This window comes from Lissotriton helveticus, chromosome 5_1 (assembly GCF_964261635.1).
Source record: "Lissotriton helveticus chromosome 5_1, aLisHel1.1, whole genome shotgun sequence".
Lineage (NCBI taxonomy): Eukaryota > Metazoa > Chordata > Amphibia > Caudata > Salamandridae > Lissotriton > Lissotriton helveticus.
The window spans coordinates 498,140,051-498,165,080 of NC_136065.1; the positions used below are offsets into that span (position 1 = coordinate 498,140,051).

At 46.5% G+C, this 25,030-nt stretch overlaps 1 protein-coding gene across 2 annotated transcripts in view; it reads right to left on the reverse strand.

The window, feature by feature from the left end:
• VPS13D (vacuolar protein sorting 13 homolog D) overlaps positions 1 to 25,030 on the reverse strand; it is a 2,979,414-nt gene that overhangs the window by 2,464,705 nt on the left and 489,679 nt on the right. For both annotated transcript variants that reach the window (XM_078642819.1, XM_078642818.1), the window contains exons 22-23: positions 20,636 to 20,726; positions 3,730 to 3,856 (exon numbers count right to left, since the gene is read on the reverse strand). In XM_078642819.1, the coding sequence (XP_078498945.1) occupies positions 3,730 to 3,856; positions 20,636 to 20,726 (218 nt within the window). The remainder of the gene's footprint in view (positions 1 to 3,729; positions 3,857 to 20,635; positions 20,727 to 25,030) is intronic.

Here is a 25,030-nt window from a genome sequence, read left to right on the forward strand (position 1 = left end):
CTCTGGTCGAAAACTCCGGCTCGGGCTATATGAAGTGTAGTCAATGAGCCGGAACACAATTTTTACAAAAAGGAACATTAGGAACGACTGATAAATGGTAGAGGAGGTCATGAAAATCAGTTTGGGCAGGAAACAGGGTATGGCCAGACACTGCATCACAACCCAGAAAAGTTTGCTCCTTTGTATCATGGTACATGCAGTCCACAATTTGAGCTCCCCTCAGTGTTGAATGTAGTGTTACACCACACACAGTGTTGACTGTAGTGTTACACCAAACTCTGGTGTAACACTACAGTCAACATAGAGTGGAGTGCCATTTGTGGATTGCATGTACCATAATGCAAAGGAGCACAATGTTGAGAAACTGCCACAAAGATCCAGCCAGGGTCTCTCCTCTGTTGGAATATCTATTGCAGGGCCTTGGGATGTAGATGCTAAGTATTTATGATCTACCAGATGCTGCCAGTGCAGCTTCTCCGCTTCAACCAAGTGCCTATCAAGGCATCAGTGAGGGCCTCATTAAAAGGGAACAAGGGCTTAGATGTAACTGGCCCATGTTACAAAATCTCTGCCAGGACATTCATTTTGGTCTCCACTGAAGGCAGCTGTGAACTCAAAACCGCAGCTGCCCTCTAGATCACAATGAAAATGAGGCACTTTCTTTTGTTAGTGGTCCAAGTGGCAAGATAGGCTCTACCCCAGGAGAGATGTCAAGCCCATTGGCATCCTGCAAATCCATAAAGAAAACGTCATCTTTTTAGTGAGGGAGGAAAGTCATCCCCATCCCCCCATCATCATCATCCCCATCCCGGGGTGTGCCTTGTCTGGCATAAGGTCAGAGACGAAAACAAAAGAGAATGGAGCCTCTGCTGGTATGTATAAAAAGACAGAGGCATGGGGGCACCATCTCATCTTCACTCTAGGTTCCAAGTGGCCAGATGGCATTGAGTTCTGCTTCACTTTTTACACTTGGAAATCTATTCTAACTTACAACAGGACTTCACAATTAAAGTTGACCACACGTGGGAGGAGTTCCCGGCATGAGAATGAGTTCGAGTGGAGTGGGACTTGCACGAAGGCTGTGACTTCTTGTGTCTGCCAACATACAGCTTTGCTTTCCAGTCCTGGATTATCTTCGAGTGGGTGAGGCCACATTAATTGTATTCCACTGAGGTGTGGCCAAAACTCATACACCAGAGTCACACCTGATGTGGGTCGTAACTGATATCGGTTTTCTAAAGTCTCTCCATGGTTTCAACCTGTCGTTTTGGGTAGCGTCATTATTCCCTATCACAGAGGAATTTGTTTTTAGAAGTTGTTGGAAATCTGACAAGATTGGATGCAGAAGTTTGGATCCATGTTGGAAGGTGCAAAAAGAAAGGAACTATCATCAGTGTGCAGGGGTGGCGTTAACTGCGGCTCTGCTCTGTCACTTCCATGGCAGTATGGACTCAAAGTGGAGCTGAACAACACCAAAAGGCAGCATACGGCAGCACTGCTGAATTAAAGCGTCCGGATCTATTCTAGCCGCTGGGGAGTGTGGTGAGAAATCTGCAGTTTAAAGTATCCATCAGAAAAGGAATATCATAGTGTGAATCTTCTATCCCCAGGTATGTCTGAGGAAAAAAACAAACCCAAAAAGTCTTGCCTACTACTGGAATCAGTGAGATTACAAGTAATAAGACATCTGTCTGCATGCTTTACTACAGTAATAACAATCGACCCTTGAATGCCTGTTGCTACTTTTACAAGAAACAGGTCAGGCCCAATGTTTTTATTGTGCAATGTAACAGACTTTAAAACCGAGTAATAAAAATCGACCCTTAAATACCTGGTGACATTTTCACAAAACGTATGTCAGGCCTAATGTTTTTATTAATAAACAGATGAGGCCTATTGCCATGTGTGTTGGCTTGGCACCTTAACCAACTCAGTCCCACTTTATCAATTATAAGCTTTACCAGAGGGCAAAAAAAGCAGTATTGTTTAAGTGGAAGCACAGTTCTGTCCGACCAAATGCTGCACCCAGGAAAGCCAACACACAGGTGCAAGTAGTCTAAGCCCCTCTAAGTAGTTCTTCTGAGGCTCTTTTTCTGTTGATCACGTAGGGCAATGGGACAGCTGTGCTGTCCAGCCATACCTACAAATTAAAGAAATGGATGGAATTGAGCTAAGTGGTCAGCAGACCTCCAGAGCGGATATTTTACAGCACCATTAAGGCAGTAATATTCCATCATGCTTTCCACTGGTGGCCTCTTAAGGCCTTTCTTTCAGGTCCTGCAAACGGGACCTTGATCTGTGTCACCTATTTCTTGACAAACAGTTCTGTTTCATTTTTGAGCCCTTGGGCATCTCTTAACATCTTTCATAAGCAAGAGTGTTTTTCCTCATTTCTTTACAGAAAATGAGGATGTCTTGACAATCGTTTCCTGAGAAACGCCATGTGCACCTCAGAGGAAAACCAGAGCAAATGTTTCTTGTTGCAAAACAACCACAAGTTTCTGGCGGGGGTTTACATAACGTGTAATTACAAAATGGAGCCTGAGACCTGTGAAATCTCATGGTCGATAAGACTTCTGTTTTGAACTATAAAACTGTATGGCAATATAGAGATCATATAAAAAAAATCCTGGACCTCCTGACTGCAGCTTTTCTGAAGCATAAGTTTTAAGTTGACATGGGTTTATCCTTAGGGATGGAAATTATCTTATGCTTATTTTTTTATGATGGGTTTATAATACCTAGGCAAGCTACAATGAAAACGCAATGAATGTTATAATGTTTTTGGTTACATTTTGTTGTCACAGCTACTGCACATTATTTGATGTTTATTTAACATCACACTGGCACAAGAGTAGAATGACACTGTGTAATGTAGTCTTGTATCAAGTCCTGATACGATGTGGTCAATGCACACACTGCTCTGTTGGGTTGAGTACCACACAGTCAACCCAATCATTAAGGATGCTTAAACCTGCACCTAAAAAAACAAAAAACAGAAAAACCTTTTGCGAACTACAAACTTTGGGGTTTAAAGCTCTTCATAGTACCCTGTGATCCATACATCCAACAACACCTCTTCCACTATGCCCCCTCATCTAATCTGAGGCCTCACAACCACCATCTACTAGCCTTTCCCAAACAAAAAAATGTTTTCATACTGATCCTGACAATTCAGTCTACTTGTACCCCTCCATTGTAGCGGAATAACAAAAAAACGGAGGCAACCTCCTTTCTCTTCAAGAGGAAAACACACTCTAATAATCTTTTCCCATATATTGCCACCCAATCAATAGCAGTGCAGGCATGTAAATATGTATATTACATTTTACAAACCTTCAATGGATTGCCAATGTTGCAGCCTCATTCATCATTGTACATGATTCATCACTAACTACCCATGGAAGGATCCACCTAAACTACAGTGTATTTTAGATGGATTTCACCCCAGAATAAGTCATAAAGAAATGCTTGAGTATGAACATGTACATTATTTGGAGCATTGGCATAAAAGTGTGAAATGATTATTTCTCAGTGAACATTTACAGGCAGTCAAAATGTGTGCATGGCTTGCTTCCTCAGTGAAATCCCCAAAGAATTCTTGGCATGATTGATCTACAAGCGTTTTTTTGTGTAGAGCTATTCACGAGAACAACATATTTTTAAAGGGATATTACACACTTGCATTACTTATTTTGAAATTTGGCAAAGACGGTGATATATACTTACTTAAAAATCTGAAATGTGAGTGCCTCTTCACCACTGGTAGTAAAACGTTCCCTGTAAAAATCTCCATTGATTGTCAGATCACTTAAAGACAAGCTTCCAATGCTACCCTGCATAGATAAATCACCATCTAAAATATAGAAGAAAAAGGAGCATTTTTGAAACAATAAAACACATCAACGTATTAAAATATCAAAAGTTAAGACCACAGGGCTCAAAGCTCCTAAATGCTTGGGCATTGCATTTGTGGATATAACATTCATAACTTTAATCTGAGGGATTTTACCACTGCATGAGAAATGTGAAAAATAAGGAACAAGTTACCAGTGGCAGATGGTGATTCCTGAAAGTGGTAGGGCGCATTACTTGCCACAGGTTCCCTGTTTTAAAACATTGCCTTGGGTGCCTTCACACAAAAATTTACCCATACACTCACACTCACTCACAAACACACTTGCACACACTCACACTTTCACAATGACTGACCGTCAATCACAACTACTGGTGTACAGGAGTTCTGATATGAGCTCATGGGGTAAAGGTGTTCTGCTTTAATGTGCACATGGGCCTCTGAGCCTCAGTGTAACTGCACCTGCTGCAATATTAATAAAAGCACCCCTGAATCACTCCCATTCCCTCTCACAATCTGATCCTGACTCCCTTATTCTAATTCACTCACACTACTCCCTCACTTTACTCACTCCCTCGCCCACACTTTCACATATTCAAACTTGTAGGAAAGTAGGACCTGCTTTCATGGTTACCCCCACTTTTTGCTAGTGTTATTCTGTTTTATGACTAGTCTGACTGGGATCCTGCTAATCAGGACCCCCCTCCCCCAGTCACTGTGATTCCTCCCTAAATTTGACAGTGGAAAATACTTTGGTACCTTCCCAATTGGCGACTCGTGTACTCATGTAAGTCTCTAGTATATGGTACTAAGGTACCCAGGGCATATGTAAACCAGGGGTCACCAATGGGCTGCAGCATGTATCATGCCACCCAAGAGAGACCACTCAACCTCTGACTACAGGCCTGTAATAGCAGCCTGTGTAAGTTGGTGCTAGCGCCACTTACTATAGATATACGTTTCCTTATGTATCTGAGGCCACTGCACTTAAAACCAATAAGTCACCCCTAATGCAGACCTTTCAATCTTAAAGGCAGGGTGCTAGGCTATAAGTGTGAGGGTGCCCTACAAGTGCCCTGCACTCCTAACAACCCAGGAGTCAATTCTCCAGGCTTTGTAAGCGTGGTCAGCTATTTTCACACAATATAGTGGCCATGGGCCATTATGCCCCCAAACAAGTTGCAAAAAATGTGGGCATTCTTGTTGATAGTGCTCTCACCATGCAAGATCATATATGTGCTTTATGTGGGAAAAGCTTTGCAACACTAAAACTGTTACGAAGACTCTTTCAGTGGATCCCCATAGCATGTAGGAGAACCATTGTCCAAGCCTTGCTTATAAGCAGTCTGTAAAATAAAAATTATTGTGCCTCTGTTAGAGGATTGTAGGTGAACTACCTTCCTCACATGCACAATCCAGACATCCATCTACAGAGTGCTGTGTTTTAAAACAAAACTCCAGCGCCAGGATACCCTTTGGGCGACAGTGCGATTGACAAGTGTTTAATGCAATACAATAGAATAGTTGGATGGTCACTCAACCCAGTCCTGTCATAATGAGCCTGGTGGAGAGGCTAGGAGGGCTGACCTGTCCACTGGAGAGTTCATGTAAACACGCAAGTCATGTTTGCATGAACACTGCTAAATTAAGGTATTACAAGTTTGGGCAGAGGTGAATTATGTTATGGCTCACCGGTGGCATGGCTACACCCTTAAGCCCCTCAAGAAGAGCCACCCCTGCAAGTTACTTGCCTCAGGAGCAACTCTGGTTGTTGAGAATACTTGTGTCAACTTACACATTATCAACTATTTCAAAACCTCAAGCAGACCACTCAGAAAATCTTTTTTCAGATGGATACAAATCTCCTCACTGACTCCTTTTCCCCGGATGCAGTCAGCATCCACATTATTTTTGTTTTACTGCAATTCACACTTTTGACATTTGGTGCTGCTTATCACAGAACACACGCCTATCACATTGCTGGTACGTCAAGCAATGGATAGAAAAAGTGTTACCAAAATATTAATATGCCCTCAGAAAGAGGGCAGTGACAAGAAAGATGTGGTAGGAGTGATATTCATGAGAAAAAGCATTAACTAAAGAGCCATTATCTTGAAAGATTCCCACAACAGTTTCACACAAAGAAGACAGTGTAACAGAGATTGGTGCATCAACTTCTTGAAGTATTGGAACCAAGATTTTAATGACAGCTGAATGCACAAACTAAAGAGCAGGCAACAGCTCGGTAGACTCCTGGTGCCAGCATTCAATGCCAAAGTTAATGCTTTGGGGCCCTGAAAAGCTTTCAGAACTCTTTCTTTGTAAAACATTTAAATATAAAACACAATCAATCACAACATAATAAGATATTTTTTCCGAAGTATTCTTTTTTTGTAATTAGTCCTTTACTTGCAGATGGTCTGAGGTCCAGGCTACAGGACTGTTCCTACACCTTACATGAACGATGAAGAGGGTTAGCTGATAAGGATTGTCCTGTTTGTGTAAGAAATGATAATGCCTGAGAACCCAAGTATTACCGTTTTGTTCACTGGTGGAATTGAGTGGAAAAAACAGCCCTAGACCTAGGGGACATTTTGAGATGTTGCAGGGAAACTTGCTTTCCTTCAGTAAAAGGAAGGAAAAGGTGTGGCGCAGCGGCCAGTGCGACTGACGCTGGACGCTGGGGATCACGGTTCGATCCCTGGCTTCTGCGGCAGGGGTCTGCCCAGCACCATGTGACTCTGGGCAATAGCTCGCTTAATCTTCCCGACGGCCCCCAGCGCCTTGACGCCTTCGGGTAATTGTTTGCGCTTTACAAATACTGGACATACTGGACATAGGTATGATTACTTCTGCTGATTATTCAGGCACCACACATCATCTAGAAATCAAATCTAAAATGTTTTCCGTGTTTTTCACTATCACTGGTGTCAGTGGCTTCAACAAAGATGTGTTGGTAATCCACCAGACATGATGTGCTGACGAATGTTCCATCTACTTCATATGTTTCCAACGTACAGATGTAAAGAAGGCAGAGTATTAAATGAAATACCAAAACCAATTCATCAAGGGAGGATGGCAGGGTGTGAGTAATCTGCAGGCGTAATCCTATCTGTCAGAAAGAATGTTATTGAAGGTAAATAACGTGTTCTTCTAAGGGATAGTAACTCCTGCAGAATCCTCACTTGAAAACTCCCCAAGCCAAAGCCCAAGGACAAAGGAATGCATATAGAGGAAGTTAGACCAGAAACAAAGGTAAGGCAGCCCTAGAAAATAGAGAGTGAGCAAAACCTTCCATCTCCAGGATTTCAGATGGTTTAAGAAAAGACTAGACAGCAGCAATGAAAACAGACTGCAATGATGAAGCCAAGATGGAGAGATGTTCAAACAAAGTGGATGGAAAAACCACACGCGAAAAGCCCAATCAGGATCTATCAGAATTACTTTTGCCCTGTGAGTGTATATCTTGCAAATGACTTCCTACATAAGAGTAAGAGGTAGAATTGCATAACTTAGACAAAACAAGCACCCCAGAGTAACTCATACTCAGAGATTCACCTACCTAGGAATAAACTTTGATAGGAAGGGTAGCTGGCATGCAGCACTGACCGCAAGACACCTAGCCTTTTCTAGGGCCATAGGTGCTCTGACTAACTTTGCAGCCAAATTAGGTGGAAGACCTGTGAGAGAACTGACTCACATTTACAAAGCAAAATTTGTCTCCACTGCTACATACGGCTCAGGCCTCTGGGGGATCGAAAACGCACAACAGATACAAAATTCCGAAAATCAGTATATTCGTTATCTACTAGGGGCCCCCAAATCTACAGCCACTTTTATCACACATATTGAAGTAGGCCTACCATACATCTCAGACATTATAAAAACTGCACCTCTACTACTGTGGTATAAGGTATGGGTCACTCCCGAGACATCCCTAAATAGAGATCTAATTACCGATTGCCTCAAACTCGATGGAGTAGCCGATATTAAATGGCTCTCCTATGTAAAATATATGCTGACCGAGATTGGGCACCCGGAATTTTTTAGCAGGCCCTCTAGTTTGGAAGTCGTGTCCAGAGGGTCACTAAAAAGATGGTTTTAGACCATTTAGCTAACAAGAGGTGGAGCTTGGAAAAAGTTAAAAGTTCAGTTGTTGGATACCAGCAAATTACCATCTGTGAAGGCCCCCAACTGTACCTTTTATCTGAGACAAGCCCCTATGCGCGTATGTTACTGACCCGTTTCAGGTTGGGTACCTTTTTACACTTGATCACCTTTCCAGACTGTAACAACTGGTCAAGGGAAAACTTGATATGCCCATGTGATAACACTTCTTTCGAATCTAACATCCATTGTGTACTGTTTTGCAAATTTTATCAGGTACCAAGGGGAGTTTTCTTGAAACCGATTTTAAGGGCCTGGGGGATCCCTACCTGTAGATCAGCATTTATTAAGTTGCAACAGTTAGAAAATGACTCAGTCTCCCATGCAGTATCCAGTTTTTTAAAACTTGTAATTAGGTTCCGGAACCCAATGCAATGATGATGAAATGTAACCCTATTTTCTTCTATTTTTATGGAATACCAGGTTTAAAAACTTTATTTGATTGAATATACCAGATTAAATTACCTACGACTTGATAAGAATCCTGATGAAATGTCTTAAATATACAATTCATACAATTCATATTTAATGTTTATGGCACTTTTACAATGTATGCTTTTATGATTCTGTTTTTAAAATCGAATAAAGCTTTTTTGAATTTGAATTTGAACTCATACAGACTCCTGAGTGTCCCCAGATAAAACACACTCATGCAACAAAGGGGACACAGCATGTTGAACTATATGGCAAATAGATCTACACCTGGGAATCACCAAACTTTGAATATCTCAGACACCAACTCTGGATGAAGATGCCACTGGTGTTTCCCTGCGCAGAGATTTCACAAACTAATTTCTCCCAACTATATGAACTGCTGACAGGTCAATCTTTTTGGCGAGGGCCCACTGCCAATGACTCTTGAGCTTCCAAGCAAGGCGGTTTAGAATTCCACTCTGCACTGCTTGTTGATGTACCACACAGTAGTGGTGATGTCCATTGAGATTTACACAATGTAAGGAGGTCAGGAAAACCTTCAGTTCCAGTCGGACTTATTCCCAACTCCAGAACATTCACGTGCAGCTTCCTTAATGCCATGATCGCAAAGCACTGTACTTCAGATCTTGAAGATGGGATCCTGTCACACAACTTATGCCGGCCAAGGAGGATAAAAGAACTACTCCCCGTCGCAAACTTGAATATGCGCTGCATGCTTCCACCACTGCAGCTTGCTCATCAACAGAGCATTGAGAGAGGTCTTGTCCCTCAGACTCCCATAAAACTAATTCCATTTGTGATTGAGGGTTTCGTGAGGGGGGCACATCCTCTACTAAGCCCCAAAAAACAGGAACAGGCATGAGGCCATTAGCCCCAGAAAACAAAGAGCAGTTCTGCCAAATAGAATCTGATTCTCATGAACAGCAATTCTGTTTCCTGAATGGCCTGAACACTTTCCAGACATGGAAAAGCTATAACACAATGAGTGTTCAAGATTGCCCCAGTATATTGCCTCACCTAAGATGGGACAAGAAATTACTATGTTATATTTCATTGATAGACTGCCCTACTACAGAAGAGTGGTTCTGAAAACCAAGCTTTTGAACACCAAATCAGAACTGCCTTTGATCATCCAATCGTTCATCTAAGGATAACATCAGATTCTCTCTTCTCTTAAAAGCCACTGCCCCCACATTGACCTAGGTAAGCATTCTTGGTGGACAAAAAGCCTAAAGGCAGCAACATGAACTGAAAATGGAGATCCTCAATTGGTACTGCCTACGGTTTCCTTGAAAGGGAAGCAGGATCCAAAGCCCTGGCTGTGGCATGACTCTGTTTGAGCCATACCATCTCTGACCATGAAATGAAATGTCAATTAACTACTTTTGAACATCAAAGAGAACATTAACATCCACTTCCATGCATGGCATCAACGCAACTGAAGATCCCATGGATATCCACACTGCGTCTACAGTCTCAGACATGTGTGCATAATCTGTCTAGACTAATCTCTGCCAACCTAAAGAAGCTCCTAAAAAGGACCCTTAACATGGTCTGGGCGGGAATGTATAGCCAACATTTTCAGCTCTCTCAAGGCATGCTTTTACTTCAACAAGCAAAGAGGCACCATACAAGGAATATAATGTGAGGCCACACAGGGCACATATTTTCTCATTCAGGAGTCAAACTTATTGGATTCCTTATTTGTGGGGTTTACTGGGCTGTAACTCAGTTTCAATTTACTAGCAGAAGCCTGAACTATCAATCTTTCTACCGTAGGAGGTGCAGGGAAGTAAGGTGCATCAGACAGTGCAGATTTATATTTCTTGGAGGATGCCCTGGCCACTGGAGGAGTACAAAAAGGTTTAGACCATCAATGTTAAACCGGATACGTACAAACCTCATTAAATGGGACAAGACATGAGTAAGAAGACGAAGAGGGCAATTGTGAAGTGGCTCGAAAGGAGTGCACTTCAAATAAGTAAGAACAAGGTTCAAGTCCCACTGAGGCATCACAAAAGGAACAGGAGGAAACAGATGCCCTTCAAGAACCCATTTACAACCGATAACTTGAAAAGAGAGGGCTGATCAGGTATCCTTAAAAAGGCTGAAATAGCAGAGAGGTAGCCCTTGATAGTGCCCAGAGCAGAGCCCTGCTGGGCAAGAGAAAGAAGAAAGAGGAGAACCTCAGATAGAGGGGCATAGAGTGGATCCACAGCCTTTCCTGTGCACCATGCCATAAATTTGTTCCACCTGCAGGCGTATACCGATTTCGTGGAGGGACGCCTGGCTGCCAGAATCACATCGCAGACTTCAGGAGGCAAGTCAAATGGCCTCAACTGTCGCCGCTCAATCTCCACGCATGGAGGTGGAGACTGAACAGGTTCGCGTGGAGGTCCGTCCCCTGCTGCTGCGACAGAAGGTCCTCCTGAAGAGGCAGACGAATCAGGGGATCGACTGACACGCCGAGTAGCTCGGGATACCAGTATCTTCGTGCCCAGTCCGGAGCCACAAGAATGACTTGGGCCCAGTCGCGCCTGATCTTCTTCAGCACTCTGGGCAGAAGTGGTATAGGCGGAAAGGCGTACAACAGACCGCAGCTCCACTCGCGACGAAAAGCGTCTCCGAGCGAGTGCCGCCTTGGAAATTCCGACGCGCAGAACTGATGACATTGCGCGTTCTCTTCTGTCGCGAATAGATCTAACCAAGGCTCTCCCCACTGCTGAAAGAGGCCTTGTGCCACGTCAGAGTTCAGACGCCATTCGTGATCCATCATGCACCGACGGCTGAGTTCGTCCGCCCTGGCGTTCAGGGAACCTGCTAGGTTTTGAACCACCAGGGACACGCCCTGGTGTTCCAGCCATTGACAGACGCAGAGCCTCCTGGCATAGGGTCCGCGACACCACCCCGCCCTGTTTGTTGCAGTACCACATGGCGGTGGTGTTGTCCGTGAACACCTGCACTACACTCCCCCGGACAGAGGGGAGGAATGCTTTCAGCGCAAGCCGAATCGCCCGCAGCTCCAAAAGGTTGATGTGGAGCCAGGACTCCGCCGGAGACCAGAGGCCTCTGATCTCCGCCTCTCCCATGTGGCCCCCCAAGCCCAGAAGGGACGCGTCCGTCACAACTACGTGCTCCGATTGGGGAAGGGAGAGGGATCTGACGCTGACCCATTCGCGGTCCGTGAGCCACCACTGCAACTGTCCTGCAGTGCCCTCCGAGATCAAGACATGGTCGGACAAGTTGCCCTGATGCCGGGCCCACTGAAACTTCAGGTCCCACTGCAGAGCCCGCATCCGCCACCGGGCGTGATGCACCATAAAGATGCAGGAGGCAATTAGTCCCAGAAGCCTCAGCGTCAACCTGACCGAAACTCGGGATAAAGGCTGAAAGATCGGAATCAGAGCCTGAATATCCCGAACCCGCTGTTCGGGAGGATAAACCCGAAACTGCGCCGAGTCTAGAACCGCTCCAATGAAGAGGAGCTTCTGGGAGGGGCACAGGTGTGACTTCGGCACATTGATGGGGAACCCCAGCAGGTGCAGGAGGTCGGCCGTAGTCTGGAGGTGGCTGACGACTGTCTGGGGCGAGCCCGCCTTCAACAACCAGTCGTCGAGATAGTGGAAGACTGACATCCCTAATCTGCGCAGATGAGCTGCGACCACCGCCATCACTTTCGCGAACACCCTAGGGGCGCCGGTAATGCCGAAGGAGAGCACGGTAAACTGAAAGTGCTCGTGGCATACCGTGAACCGCAGGTAGCGCCGGTGGGCCAGCAGGACGGGGATGTGGAATTACGCGTCCTGCAAGTCCAACGCTACCATCCAGTCTCCCGGGTCCAGGGCAGCTAAGAACTGAGCCAAAGTCAGCATCTTGAACTTCTCCTTCCGGAGGAAGCTGTTGACGTTCCGAAGGTCCAAGATAGGGCGTAGGCCCCCTTTGCCCTTCTTGGGAACCAGAAAGTAGTGGGAGTAGCAACCACACACTACTTCTGGCCCAGGAACGCGCTCGATGGCCCCTTTGGCCAAGAGGGCCGCAACTTCCTCCTGTAGAAGATTCATGTGATCCCCCGACACGCGGTGGTATTGCGGTGGCATGGCTGGAGGGGTCGCCTCGAAGGGGAGGGAGTAACCCCTTCAGACGATTTGCAGCACACACATGTCCGATGTGATGGTGCGCCTGTGGAGGAGGTGATGGCGAACCCTGCCCCCCACTGGCATCGAATGGGCCTGAAAGCTCACACTAGGAGGGCTTTGAGGCGGATGCTGCGGGGGTGGATGTGGGCTGGCCTCGCCGCTGTCCCCGTGTACCGCCACGGTGGATACCACGTCCACCACCGCGCTGGATGTTAGTCTGCGGCCCGTGGCTGGCAGGACGTGTGGGATCGCCCCTTCCTTGGCCACGAAAGGAGCAAAAGGCAGACTGCCGCTGACGCGGGGCCGAGAGGCCCAAGGACTTGGCCGTAGTCCTGGAGTCCTTGAAGTGTTCAAGCGCATGATCTGCCTTGCCACCATAGAGGTGGCTGCCATCAGACGGCATATCCATGAGGGTGCTCTGGACATCAGCCGAAAAGTTGGCGGACCTCAGCCAGGCGTGGCGGCGAACTGCCACCGTCGTTGACATCGCCCTGCCCAGCGATTCCGTGGTATCCAGCCCACATCGGATAGAATACCGCGCTGCGTCTCGTCCCTCCGCGAGGGATTGAGCGAGCTTCGCCCGGGCCCCTTCCGGGCACTCTGGCAGCACGGCTGCAACTGTATCCCACAGAGAGTGGGCATAACCGCCCAAAAGGCAAGCGGTGTTGACTGACCGCAGTCCACAGCTAAGGGACGAGAAAAGTTTCTTACTAAACTGTTCATACCTTTTGGATTCCCGATCTGGGGGTGCAGTCGGGAATGCGGTTTGGGAAGTGGAGGCCTGGATAACCAGGCTCTCGGGGGTGGGGTGGGAGTACAGGAAGCTAGGGTCGCCCGGAGCTGGGCGGTGGCGTCTGGCGACGTTCCTATCTACTGGGGGGCCTGTAGCAGGCCTGGACCAAGTGCCCAACAGGATGTCCATGAGAGCCTCATTAAACGGCAGCAAAGACTCCGGAGAGCCAGCCTGCGGTCTAAGGACCTCAGTGAGGATATTAGACTTCACAGTAGCGACGGGGAGCGTAAGCGCCACGGCCTTAGCTGCCCACGTCAGTACCACACTATAAGCAGCCCCCTCCTCCGTAACCACGGTAGGAGGGGAGACAAAACCAGTGTCAGGTGAGGTGTCTAGACCACTGGCCTCCCCTAGCTCCTCTGTCCAGTCCTGAAAGGACTGACACTCGCGTGTCAGAGGGTCCTCAGACACATCCAACCCTCCTCGTCCTCCATCTCCTGAAATTCAGGGTCAAAGGATGGAGCCGGATCAAAGAAGAAAAGTTCTTGGCCGGCGCCGAATGTGGCGTCGAGCGACACCGGTCCGACGCCGGATCCGGACCAAGGGAGGGATCGGGACGACGTCGTCGGGGGCGAGACCCTGGGGGTCGGTGCCGGCGGAGGAGTCGTGAGGTCGACCAGCGGCGACCCGGATCCGGATCCAGTGGGGCCTTGCGGCATCGGGACTGAAGTCGCCGACGGCGCCGGGGCGGAAGCACCCGACGGCACCGGGGCCGAAGCCGCCGGCCCACCAAGGCCCCTAGTCGGGGCTGTGGGGCCCGAAGGCGTGCCGACAACCCTCGACGGAGGGAAGTGAGTCCTCATGGCCACGAGGAAGTCACGAATCTCCTCCGGCGTCGCATTCAGCCCAGGGACCAGCGGGTGTGGGGCTGGCTGCGACGCATGTGGCTCCGGCGGAGCCGCGTGGGTGGTGTCGCCCGAACCCCCGGCTGCATCGCGCGAGCGTCAGGGGGAGTCAGAAAAGCGGTGTCGCTGCTTTGACTTCTTGTGCCTCTTACCTGAGGACTTGGAGCCCAACGAGTGGTGTCGACTCGACGAGTTGTGATGACTGTGGCCCCGTGACCGGTCCTTCGACCTCCTCCTCGACCTGGACCGTGAACGGCACGGGGCCGACTGCCGGAGCTCGAGGCGCTTACGGGACTGCTCCCGCCTAGCCTTCGACGTCAAGGCCCGGCAGTCGGGGCACGACTTGTCATCGCGGTCGAGCCCCAAACAATGTAGGCACCGGCGATGGGGGTCGGTAACCGACATCAGTCGGAACAGGGCTTGAACCCGGGCATCCCTACCAGCACCGATGGAGTCATTCGACTCGAAAAACAGATCAAAAGGATCGAAAAAGTGGTACCACTTTTTCCGGATCGGCGCTTGCTGGCGTGGAAAAAAGAAGAACTGACGTCAACGCACGAGGGCGGCGTCTAAGTACTCCGACCACGTCATCACGACGGACGCGGAGCCGCAGACGACACCTACCGATGCACAAGGGTGATGCTACGCAAAACTTTCCGGATCCAGTCTGAAGCCTGGGGATATTCTAAGGTAAGGAATCTAATACTAACCTGTTTCTTTCAGATTTTGCTAATTGCAAGAGAGAAGGCGGCACCTGTTCTGGAGATGATGAGAATGGATGTAATGCTTGCAAGATACACCAAGCACAAAATCTCTTCCATTTAGCTGAGTAACATTTCAACATAGACGGAGCTCGAGTCTTCTGTAGTATCTTAGAACATTCCTTGGAAAGCCTCAAATCCCCAAATTCAGCACGTTGAGGAGCCAAGCTGACAAATGGAGCGAAGGAATTTGTGGATAAACCACTTGGCCCTGGTTCATGTGTAGAATATCCTCATTTGGAGGGAAGAGAATCGGAGCATACTCTGATAGGCGATGCAGCTCAGTGTACCAGAACTGTCTTGGCCAACCTTGAGCAATGAGAATGACCCGACAAGGCTCTTGCTTTATTTTCTGAAGTACTTGAGGAATGAGTGGAAACGGAGGAAATGCGTAGACGCACATCCCCTTACAAGGAAACTGGAAGGCATCTTCCCTTGAATTTTGATGAGGATGTCTGCTTGCAAAAAGAGGACACTTTTTGTTGAGGAACGCAGCAAACAGATCTAATGTTGGGTAACACCAGGATTAAAAACCCTCCTTCAAATGTTGGTCATTGAGCTCCCATTCGTGGCACTGTTTGGAGTCCCTGCTGAGAGAGTTGGCCTTCTCGTTGTGAATCCCTTGCATGTGCTCCACTCGCAAGTAGATGTGGTTGACAAGGAGTAATTCCCATATCTATTGAGCAAGAAGGGAAAGCCCTCGAAATCTCGTTGAGTCTTGCTTTCGGAGGTAAAACATTGTCATAGTGTTGTCCGTCCTGACAAGCAATGACTCACTTTTGATTCTAGGCATGAAGGCCATCAGACCTAGAAACACTGCTTTGAGCTCTAGAATGTGTATATGACACTCCAATCCCTGTTTGGACCACTTGCTGTGAACCTGTAATTGTTGAAGGTGAGCCCCCCCCCCATCCGTCCATCGACGCATCCAAGGTCATCACCAGCTGTGGCACAGACTGAATTAAAGAGAGGCCTTGAGACAGGTTGTCCTTGACCATCCACTAGGCCATAGCGGCCATCATTGATGTTGAAATGCGAACCTTGTCGTTGAATGAGCCTGGAGACTGAACCGACTGCGCATCCAGCTGTTCCTGCAGCGGTCGCATCCAAAGTCAGCAATTGGGAATGAGCGGGATGCATGAGGACATCATCCCCAGCATGGATTTGTACTGCCTCACAGAAACAAACCTTTTTGTTGAAAGAAGCTTCGTCGTAACCAGAATCTGCATTATTCTTTCTTGAGTGGGAAAGGCCTTGTCCAGCTCTGTGTTGAGACGTGCACCCAGAAAGACCAACCATTTGGCTGAGATTTTTCCAGATTTATGCGAAGACCCAGAGACTGGAAGAGAACCTGACAAGCCCTTGTTGAAATTTCTGCCGCTTGAAAAGATGGAACGCCTTTATGAACCAATCGTTCAGGTATGGGAACAGCTGGTGACCTGAACATCTTAAGAAAGCTGCTATCAGTGCCATGCACTTGGTGAACACCCTGGGAGCAGTCTTTAAACCAAATGGAAGCAGTCTGAATTGGTAATGGCTCTCCTGCCACTTTGAACCTGAGGAATTTTCGTTGTTAATGGTGGATGGAAATATTAAAATAGGCGTTGAGGAGATCAAGAGAAGCCAGAAAATCTCCTTTTTCCATGAGAAGAAGAATTTCCTGAAGAGAGAGCATCCTGAAAGATTGACTTTTGATGAACTTGTTCAGCATTCTGAGGTCCATGACCTGCCTCCATTTTCTATTTTTCTTTTTGATGAGGAAGAAGTGGGAATAAAAGCCCCGGTTTTGCTGGTTGAGGAGTACTTCTTCTATGGCTTGCTTGGGAAGAAGCAAATGAATTTCCTTTTTGAGATCTGGAAGGTGACGGAGAAGAACGTTGCGCAGTGGAACATTTGGAGGATGCTGAATGAATTCTAGCGTGTGGCCATGCTGGAAGATATCTAGGATCTATCTGTCTGAAGAAATGGAGCTCTATTAGGACTAGTGTAGCAGGGGCCTGATGAACTTTATTGTCTCCTATTGGAGTCTTGGGACTTGCCAGCAGTGCTGCCTCTTGCATCCTGCCTATCTCAAATAAATCTGAGCAGTGCTGGAATGAAAAGACCGGTTGTATGGCTGGTAGATACTCTGCGGATATGGCTGGAACCGCTGCTGAAATTCCGGACGGGATAAGAACTGCCCCTGACCTCTGGCCCGAAAGCGGTGCTGGTGGATACTGCCTAAGGTTCTGACTGTATCCGTGTCTTTCTTTATAGATTGTAAGTCCTCGTCTATATTCTTCCCAAACAAGCACTCTCCATCAAAAGGAATGTCTAAAACCTCAGCTTGGACCTCTGGATGAAAGGTGGTTAGTTTTAGCCATCCCTGGCGATGCAGAACCGCCGCTTCTGCCATTTCTCGAAATTCAGAGGATGAAACGTCCATAGCTATCTCAATGAGCTCCGAAGACACTTTTTCTCTCTCCAAAAGAATATCTTTAGCCTCTGTGTTTTTATCTTCCAGGAGATACTCCAACAGAGTAGATATGTCCTACCACATCTGCTGGTCATACCTCTCTGAAATGGCCATGGCATTAGAGGCTCTAATGGAGGCAGTCGCCAGAACCGAGAACCTCTTTCTAATACTGTAGAGGCAACGGCCCTCCTTGTACGGTGTGGCAGTGCAAGGAGATGCTGGATTCATGGCTCGTCTCTGTGCTGCTTGCATGATCACAGAATCCGGCCTCGGGTGACCAAGGCATGCAGGCGAGTCGTCAAGAGCCTTGTATTTTTTGTTCAGTTTTGGAACAACAGCTGGAAAGGAGGCAGGTGTTTTCAATAACTTTAGCCCTTCTTGCCATAGAAAGTCAATTATAGGAATTGCTCTAACTGAACGTGAGTGCCTGGTTTAAAATCATAGAGAAAACACTCAGTTTAGTTAGCATTGGCAAATCGAAACGTTTGGAGGCACGCTCTAGAAGATCATGAAATCCCCCGATATCCGCCGGAGGGGTATCGGCAGCAGGAGGGTTAGGAGATGGTGGCATAGGGGCTGTGTAGTCATCCCATTCATTATGGGCATCTGCGTCCGCTTGTATCTCACCTTCTGCTGTCTGAGCATCCTGAGTATCCTCTGTGATGACTATAGGAGGAGGGAGGGTCTTCTCCCGTGTGGATTTGGGAGTAATTTAGCCTGGAAGAATAGTGGGTACCTCTTATGGAGGTAAAGGCCTCTGAGGAGCATTTGCGTCCAGAAAACGCTTGTAATAGTCATTAAGCATGATGGAGATCAGACACCAAAGACACTGGAACGTTCATTGATGGTTCGATAAACTGATGACGCTCCTCCTCTCTGTCATCGTAAGAATTACGTTCCTGGAAGGAATCCTGTCTCTACATGACGGATGTGTCTCTTTCTGCAAAAGAAAATTCCCCTGCCAGGAAAGAAGATAGATCATTGCCCTCAATGTCCTCATCATCAGAATATTGGCACTTGACCCTTAACTGTGATGGACTATATGCAGGGCCAAACATACCTTTATCCTCTGATTCTTGGAAGTCCAGAAGGCAAGCAGGAGGTAAAGGAGATATTTTGGGCTGAAGGAGACTGATTTTTGCCTGGTCGGTGGTCCCGCCGATGGGCTGGACGACGGTGCAACCACTGAAGCGATCGTCTGTGGTACTGTCGTCGGTCTTCCTCTGCAGGCATGTCGTCGCTGGAATCGTCGACTAACCTTTGGTGGACTGTGAAATTCTCGTTGGCGGTGAAGGCCTCGTCGACGATGACGTTGTTACCGTTGTCGAAGCTCCCGCTGCCGTTGACGTTTTAAATCAAATAAAGCAGGCCTTCCCTAAGCGCCGTAAGAAAGAGGGATGAAGGTCTGTAATAGATGTCTGTTTCCTATAAATCTTACAGTGCTTGAAGTTTGTAGAATTAGGCGGAGACATGACATCAAAAAGCAGCAACAATGCGAAAAACAACAAAAATTTAGAATAATCATTGAACATTTTCAATGTCTCTGGATCCGTAACAAAAAGTACAGTATTCACCATCACACCAGTCTGAGACTATAATGCAGCATCCATTTCCGAAGGACTAGAAAAAACAAAAATATAGAAAACCTAATAATCTTAGGAAGGCTATTTAATTTTGGTGGCCCAAAAGTTTTTTGGGTTACAAAGAGTAAGACATCAAAATTTAAGTGCATCTGTTTTACTACAAGTTGACATATTTTCTGTGCCATTCCCAAACTGGGATACAGGAATACACATCTTGTAGGTCTAAGGTTGCCATTCAGTCGTAGGTATGCAAGGCTTAACATTGTGCATAGCTGATAATCACATCAAATGAAACTGGAAATGTAAACCTAAGATCTCTATTGAATGTTGGCTAAGTGGCATGACCATCCACATCTCAAAGGAAAAGATATTTTACAAGTTACAAAGCAAAGTAGAATTTTTTTCTATCAAAATCTGGGGTAATTACGAAAGGTCCCATTGGAATTTGCCCATTATTAGGTGAAGGAAAGCCAAGGCAATGTCTTCAATTCCGACCAGTATCCACTCACCAAATATTATGCATCAAAAGCTATAGAATGAGGAATAACACAGGAAACAAGGAACCTGGTTCCTTTTCTGCATGTCGCTCCTCCTTATAGGCTGAAAATCGTCTCCTTTCAGCTGACATATACCACCAGCTTTGTGGAGTCGGAACCGGTGGGCTGGGGACATGGAGGTGGGGAGATTGCTCACCAGGGCTGAGAAATGCTCTCAGAATGTTGTCTGCCACCCCCAGTGAAGCTGGAGAGGGATGGCGAGGCTGGACTGTGAATCTATCTACAGGCCCTGCATGCAGTTTACTAGATGTGGCTTGGCACCTGATGAAACCGGCCTTATGTCACTGGACCCAATAATCGAGAGTGAAGAATGAACCCCTCTTACTTGGCTGTTGCGATATCCTCCCTGGAAAATGCACATTAGCAGAGTCCAGTCAGGTTAGTACCATGAAAATGATCGCTGAAGTCTTGAAGGATATATCAGGCATAGTAGTACTCAACAGTGCGTGGAGGAGGAAGGTTTGCAAAATATTGAGAACCACATAGACAGTCTTTGTTAAATGTAAGTAATATTTTCATACATGTCAAAAGAGCTATTTTGATTCACTTAATTTGCTCTGACAGCTGTGACTGTGGGTTGATTGTGCTCAAACACATTAAATATAAGCCCTTTTAGATCACAAGCCATAAGATGAAACAAGTACCTATTTCTCAATACCACCTGCTAAGTTCACTTACAAACACAATACCACAAACACTAGACAAAAACGACTTCAATTTTCTTGACTCCAAAATTAATGTTAGTGTACAGTAAGACAACATGCCTGTACTTGAACCAAATGCTGCCCAAACACGACTACTTTGTTCTAGCTCTCTGCAAAGAACCTTGATCTAGCTACAAACCCATTCAAATGTTGAAATTAAGGAGAGCACATTTAAATAATCCCACATACCCTAAAAACATAAAATTCAACAATCAGAAGTTGACTTTGTTTTTTCTTTAAATTCAGTCATATTTTTCAGTTCTAGATGGAAAGGCTATGTACCTAGTCAGAGTAGCTTTTGCCTGATGCACAATTTGATTTCAGCACATTTCAGAAAACTTACCTATAACTTCACGGTGAGCAACAAGTTTCAACACACTTGCTTGCGCGAGTTCATTCGTTGATTTATTTAGAACTAGAGATAATGAGTGAACCTGGTGAATCAGAAACAAAGAAAACATTGGTGCACAGCTCTCTATTCTGAAGGGAAATGGTTTAAGACAAAGCAAACACAATTTAGGTATTTTAACAACCATAATACTCATTAATAAGTAACTCTTCATTTTGTGGATACAGAAAGGTGGATGAAACAAACATTTATTATATTACTTTGTATTTTTTCGGTGTTTGCATTTATTTCACAAACAGGCTTTGCATACAAATCTATACATAATTTATAAACAGGGGCACCCCTTTATAATACCTGAAACACGAAGCACATGCTAAACAAACAACAGTTCCATGTATGAAGAAATGTGTTCTTATACAGAAATTCAACACACATCAATAGATGAGAATTCTGAAAATTTCAAAACAATTAATAAAGCAGGGAGATACACATAAACAAGTATGAAAACAAGTTACTTACCTGTAACTGTGGTTCTCCAGTATTGGAAACTTTCATAGATTCCCATGCTTGTATCATTCCCTGTCGTTGGAATGGGAGTCCCCGGTATACATAAAATAGCAATAGAAACCATCACTAAAACAGAACCTAGGCCTAGGCCCATTCCTGTTTTGCATCCTATCGACCACCTTTTTGTAAAATAGACCAAAAAAGTAAAGAACCAAGCAAATTGGCCTCACCCCCTAGAACCCTCCTGAGAGAAGCTCAGAACCTCAGATTTTCGTAGCCGTTGTGTAACCAAACCACTGAAGATGGAAGAGGCTGAGCTTTCCCAGGGGAGGCGAGTGGGTCACATTGGAATCTATGAAAGTTTCCAATACTGGAGAACCAAAGTTACAGGTAAGTAACTTGTTTTCTTACTCCAGTATTGGAACTTTAATAGATTCCCATACTTGTACCAGAGTAGCTAGTAGTTATCTGCACATTTTTGGAACCAGGAGTAATATCAAACTAGGAACCAAGTCATAGTCAAATTATATCATAAAGACATTTTCAATGGTCAATAACATACCTAGAAGCTTCAGAAAACATTAACACATGAGGTTCAAAAATGTGCAAGAGCTAATAAAACAGTAACATGGAAGGAAGGATGAAAGGGAAAGCTCACCACTACTGAAAGAGGTTCCTGAGGACTGCTTGGCCAACCGCTGTGTCACTCTGCGTCGCCGCATCCCGGCAGTAATGTCTTGTAAAGATGTGTACTGTTTCAGGTCGCTGCACTTGTAAACTTGTAAACTTGCTGATTTATAGAGCGCGAATTGTTGCCCGGAGGCGTCCAAGCGCTAAGATAGCCACAAACCCACTGAAGCAAAGGAGGGGGACAAGCAATTAGTAAGGGGATGTGAACAGAAAAGTCTTTAATTGCTTGCGAAACACCGTGAGGTTAGGGTTAGCTCTGAGATGGAGTGGAAGAGTGTTCCAAGTCTTGGACGCGTTATATGCACGGTAGATCTCCCGGATAGGAACACCAGCAAAGAGGGCTGTAGAAGAAGACATAGCCCTCGTGGAATGAGCACGGACTCGACCTTCCAGGGGCTTGCCCGCTGCCTTGTGACAATATTGGATAGCATCGATAATCCAACGTGCGATCCCTTGTTTGGAAAGGCAAAAACCCTTAAGAGGGTCGCAGAAAGACACAAACATTTGAGAAGACTTTCTGAAGTCTTTAGTTCTTTGAAGGTAGAACTTTAAGCACCTCTGAACGTCCAGAGAGCGAAGTGCTTTCTCTGCCGGAGAAGCCGGTTGAGAGAAAAAAGTCTTAAGAATTACCGGCTCCTTCAAATGAAAGTCCAAAGAAACTTTAGGTATGAATTTTGGGTTAGTTCCTAGAATCACCGTTCCTTTTATGAACTGGAGAAATGGTTCCTGAATGGTGAGAGCCTGCAATTCACCCACACGCCTAGCTGAAGTCAAAGCTAGAAGAAGCGCTACCTTCCAGAAGAGGAATTTGAGCTCTGCCTTGTGAATAGGTTCAAAAGGAGGCTTCATAAGCTGGGCGAGAACCAAGTTCAGATGCCAAAGAGGAGGAGGAGGCTGCTGTTTGACTGGAGGGAAAACTCTGAAAAGTCCCTTGAGAAACTGTTTAATGATCCTTGCCGACCAAAGGGAAGGGCCTGCAGACGTGCGTCTGAAGCGAGAAATCGCCGCCAGGTGCACCTTGATGGAAGAGTGAGCCAGTCCCGCTTTTGCTAATGAAAGAATGTATGGAAGAACTTCATGCGGCTCCGGCTTAAAAGGATGGAGGTCGTTGTGCTGGCACCAAATACAGAAACGCTTCCACTTCAATCTGTAAGTCTTATTTGTACTTGGGGCTCTTGCTTGAGAAAACACTTATTTACATTCTGCTGAGAGATTCAGCCAGAGAAATTCTCGCTGGTCAGGAGTCATGCCTAGAGCTGAAGAGACTGAGGATCCGGATGCCAGACCTGGCCCTGGGACTTCGTCAGCAGCGAAGGAATAGGCTGCAAAGGAAGAGGAAGATCCAGGGAGAGAAGGTGAAGTTCTGTAAACCAAAACTGTCTGGGCCATGCTGGAGCTATCAGGATCATCCTGCACGGTTCTGCTTTGAGCTTCCTGAGAATTCTGGGAATCATAGGAATGGGGTAAAAAGCGTAGACAAATGCGCCTGACCAGGCCATCGAAAGCGCATTCTCCAACGATCCCGGATGGTGAATCCTGCTTGCATAAAACCGGCATTTCTTGTTCTTCAGAGAGGCAAAGGGATCTATGGAAGGTGTGCCCCATCTATGAAAAACCTTCTGTAGAGTGAAGTTGTCCAGTTCCCACTCGTGGCTGACCGACTTCAGTCTGCTGAGCATGTCCGCTGCTTTGTTGAGGCACCTGGAAGATGTTCCCCTCGGAGCTATACCTCCTATTGAATTTCCCACTCCCAGATTGATTGGGCTTCTTGCGACAACAGTAGAGATCTGGTGCCTCCTTCTTTGTTTACATAATGCATGGCTGTCGTGTTGTCCGTACGTATTAGGACTGTAGACTGTTGTATTCGTTGAAGAAAGGCCTGCAAGGCTAGGCAAATCGCCCTGAGCTCTCGCAGATTGATATGCAATAGCCGATGCTGAGGCCGCCCCCGGCCGCTTACATGAAGGTCTTGCAACACCGCTCCCCAGCCTTCGAGAGAAGCGTCCATGGTTATTATGTGTGGAGCCGGGGCTAGCTTGAAAGAGAGACCCTGACAAATCTTTTCTTTGGTCATCCACCATGATGCGGCGTTTCTCATGGCCTCGGTAACTGAGATCTTGTTGTCGAAGGATCCGTCGATTTGGCGCCACTGCAAGTCCAACTCTTCCTGGAGTGGATGCGTTCTTAATCTGCAGTGAGGAATCAAGGGTATGCATGAGGAGATGCAACCCAGCAGGGTCTTCTAGAGGCAAACTGAAAGTGGCCTTCTTTTTAACAATCGGGAAGCCATGGACATTAGCTTCTCTTGCCTCTCTAAGGTCGGGAAAGCCTTGTTTACGGATGTGTTGAGAATAGCCCCCAGAAATCTGGCTGTCCTTGATGGACGGAGAGAAGACTTCTGCTGGTTGAGTGTTAGGCCGAGATTGGCTAACAGGCGTGTACAGGTTATGACTGATTCTTGTGCTGCCTGTTTGGTTGGGGCTTTTAGGAACCAGTCGTCCAGGTAAGGGAAAACCTGTAGCTTTTGTTTTCGCAGAAAGGCTGCTACCGGAGTTAAACCTTTGTGAAGATCCGTGGAGCAGATCGTAGACCAAAGGGAAGAACCCTGAATTGAAAATGGCTCTTGGCTACTGTGAAGCGAAGATACCTCCTGTGAGCTGGGTGAATGGGTACGTGAAAATAAGCGTCCTCTAGATCCAGAGTGGCCATGAAATCCCCTGAGTTGAGAAGACGAAGGATGTCTTGTAGATAAACTATCCGAAAGGATTGCTTGATGAGATAGGTGTTGAGCTCCCTCAGATCTAGTATATGGCGCCACTTTTCTAACGTCTTCCGGATAAGGAAGAACCAGGAGTAAAACCCCTTTCCCCCTTGAGAGATAGGGACCGGCTCTATAGCTCCTTTGAGGAGCATTTGATGGACCTCCAACCGTAGCAGACGGAGATGTTTCGATACCATGGTGCGAGGGGGCTTGGATAGTGGTGGTTAGAAAAACTCCAAAGTATGGCCGTAAAGAATGATGTTCAATACCCAACGATCTGATGTTATTTGTTGTCAGTTGTGGAGGAAATATGATACTATGCCTGCCACTGATGGCACAAGAGGAGAGGGGGCAGTAGTCAGAGCCAGCAAGCCTCTATTGGCGCTGAGAGTCGTCTCTGCCCTGGCGATCTTGTGTTCCTCTGTTGTTCG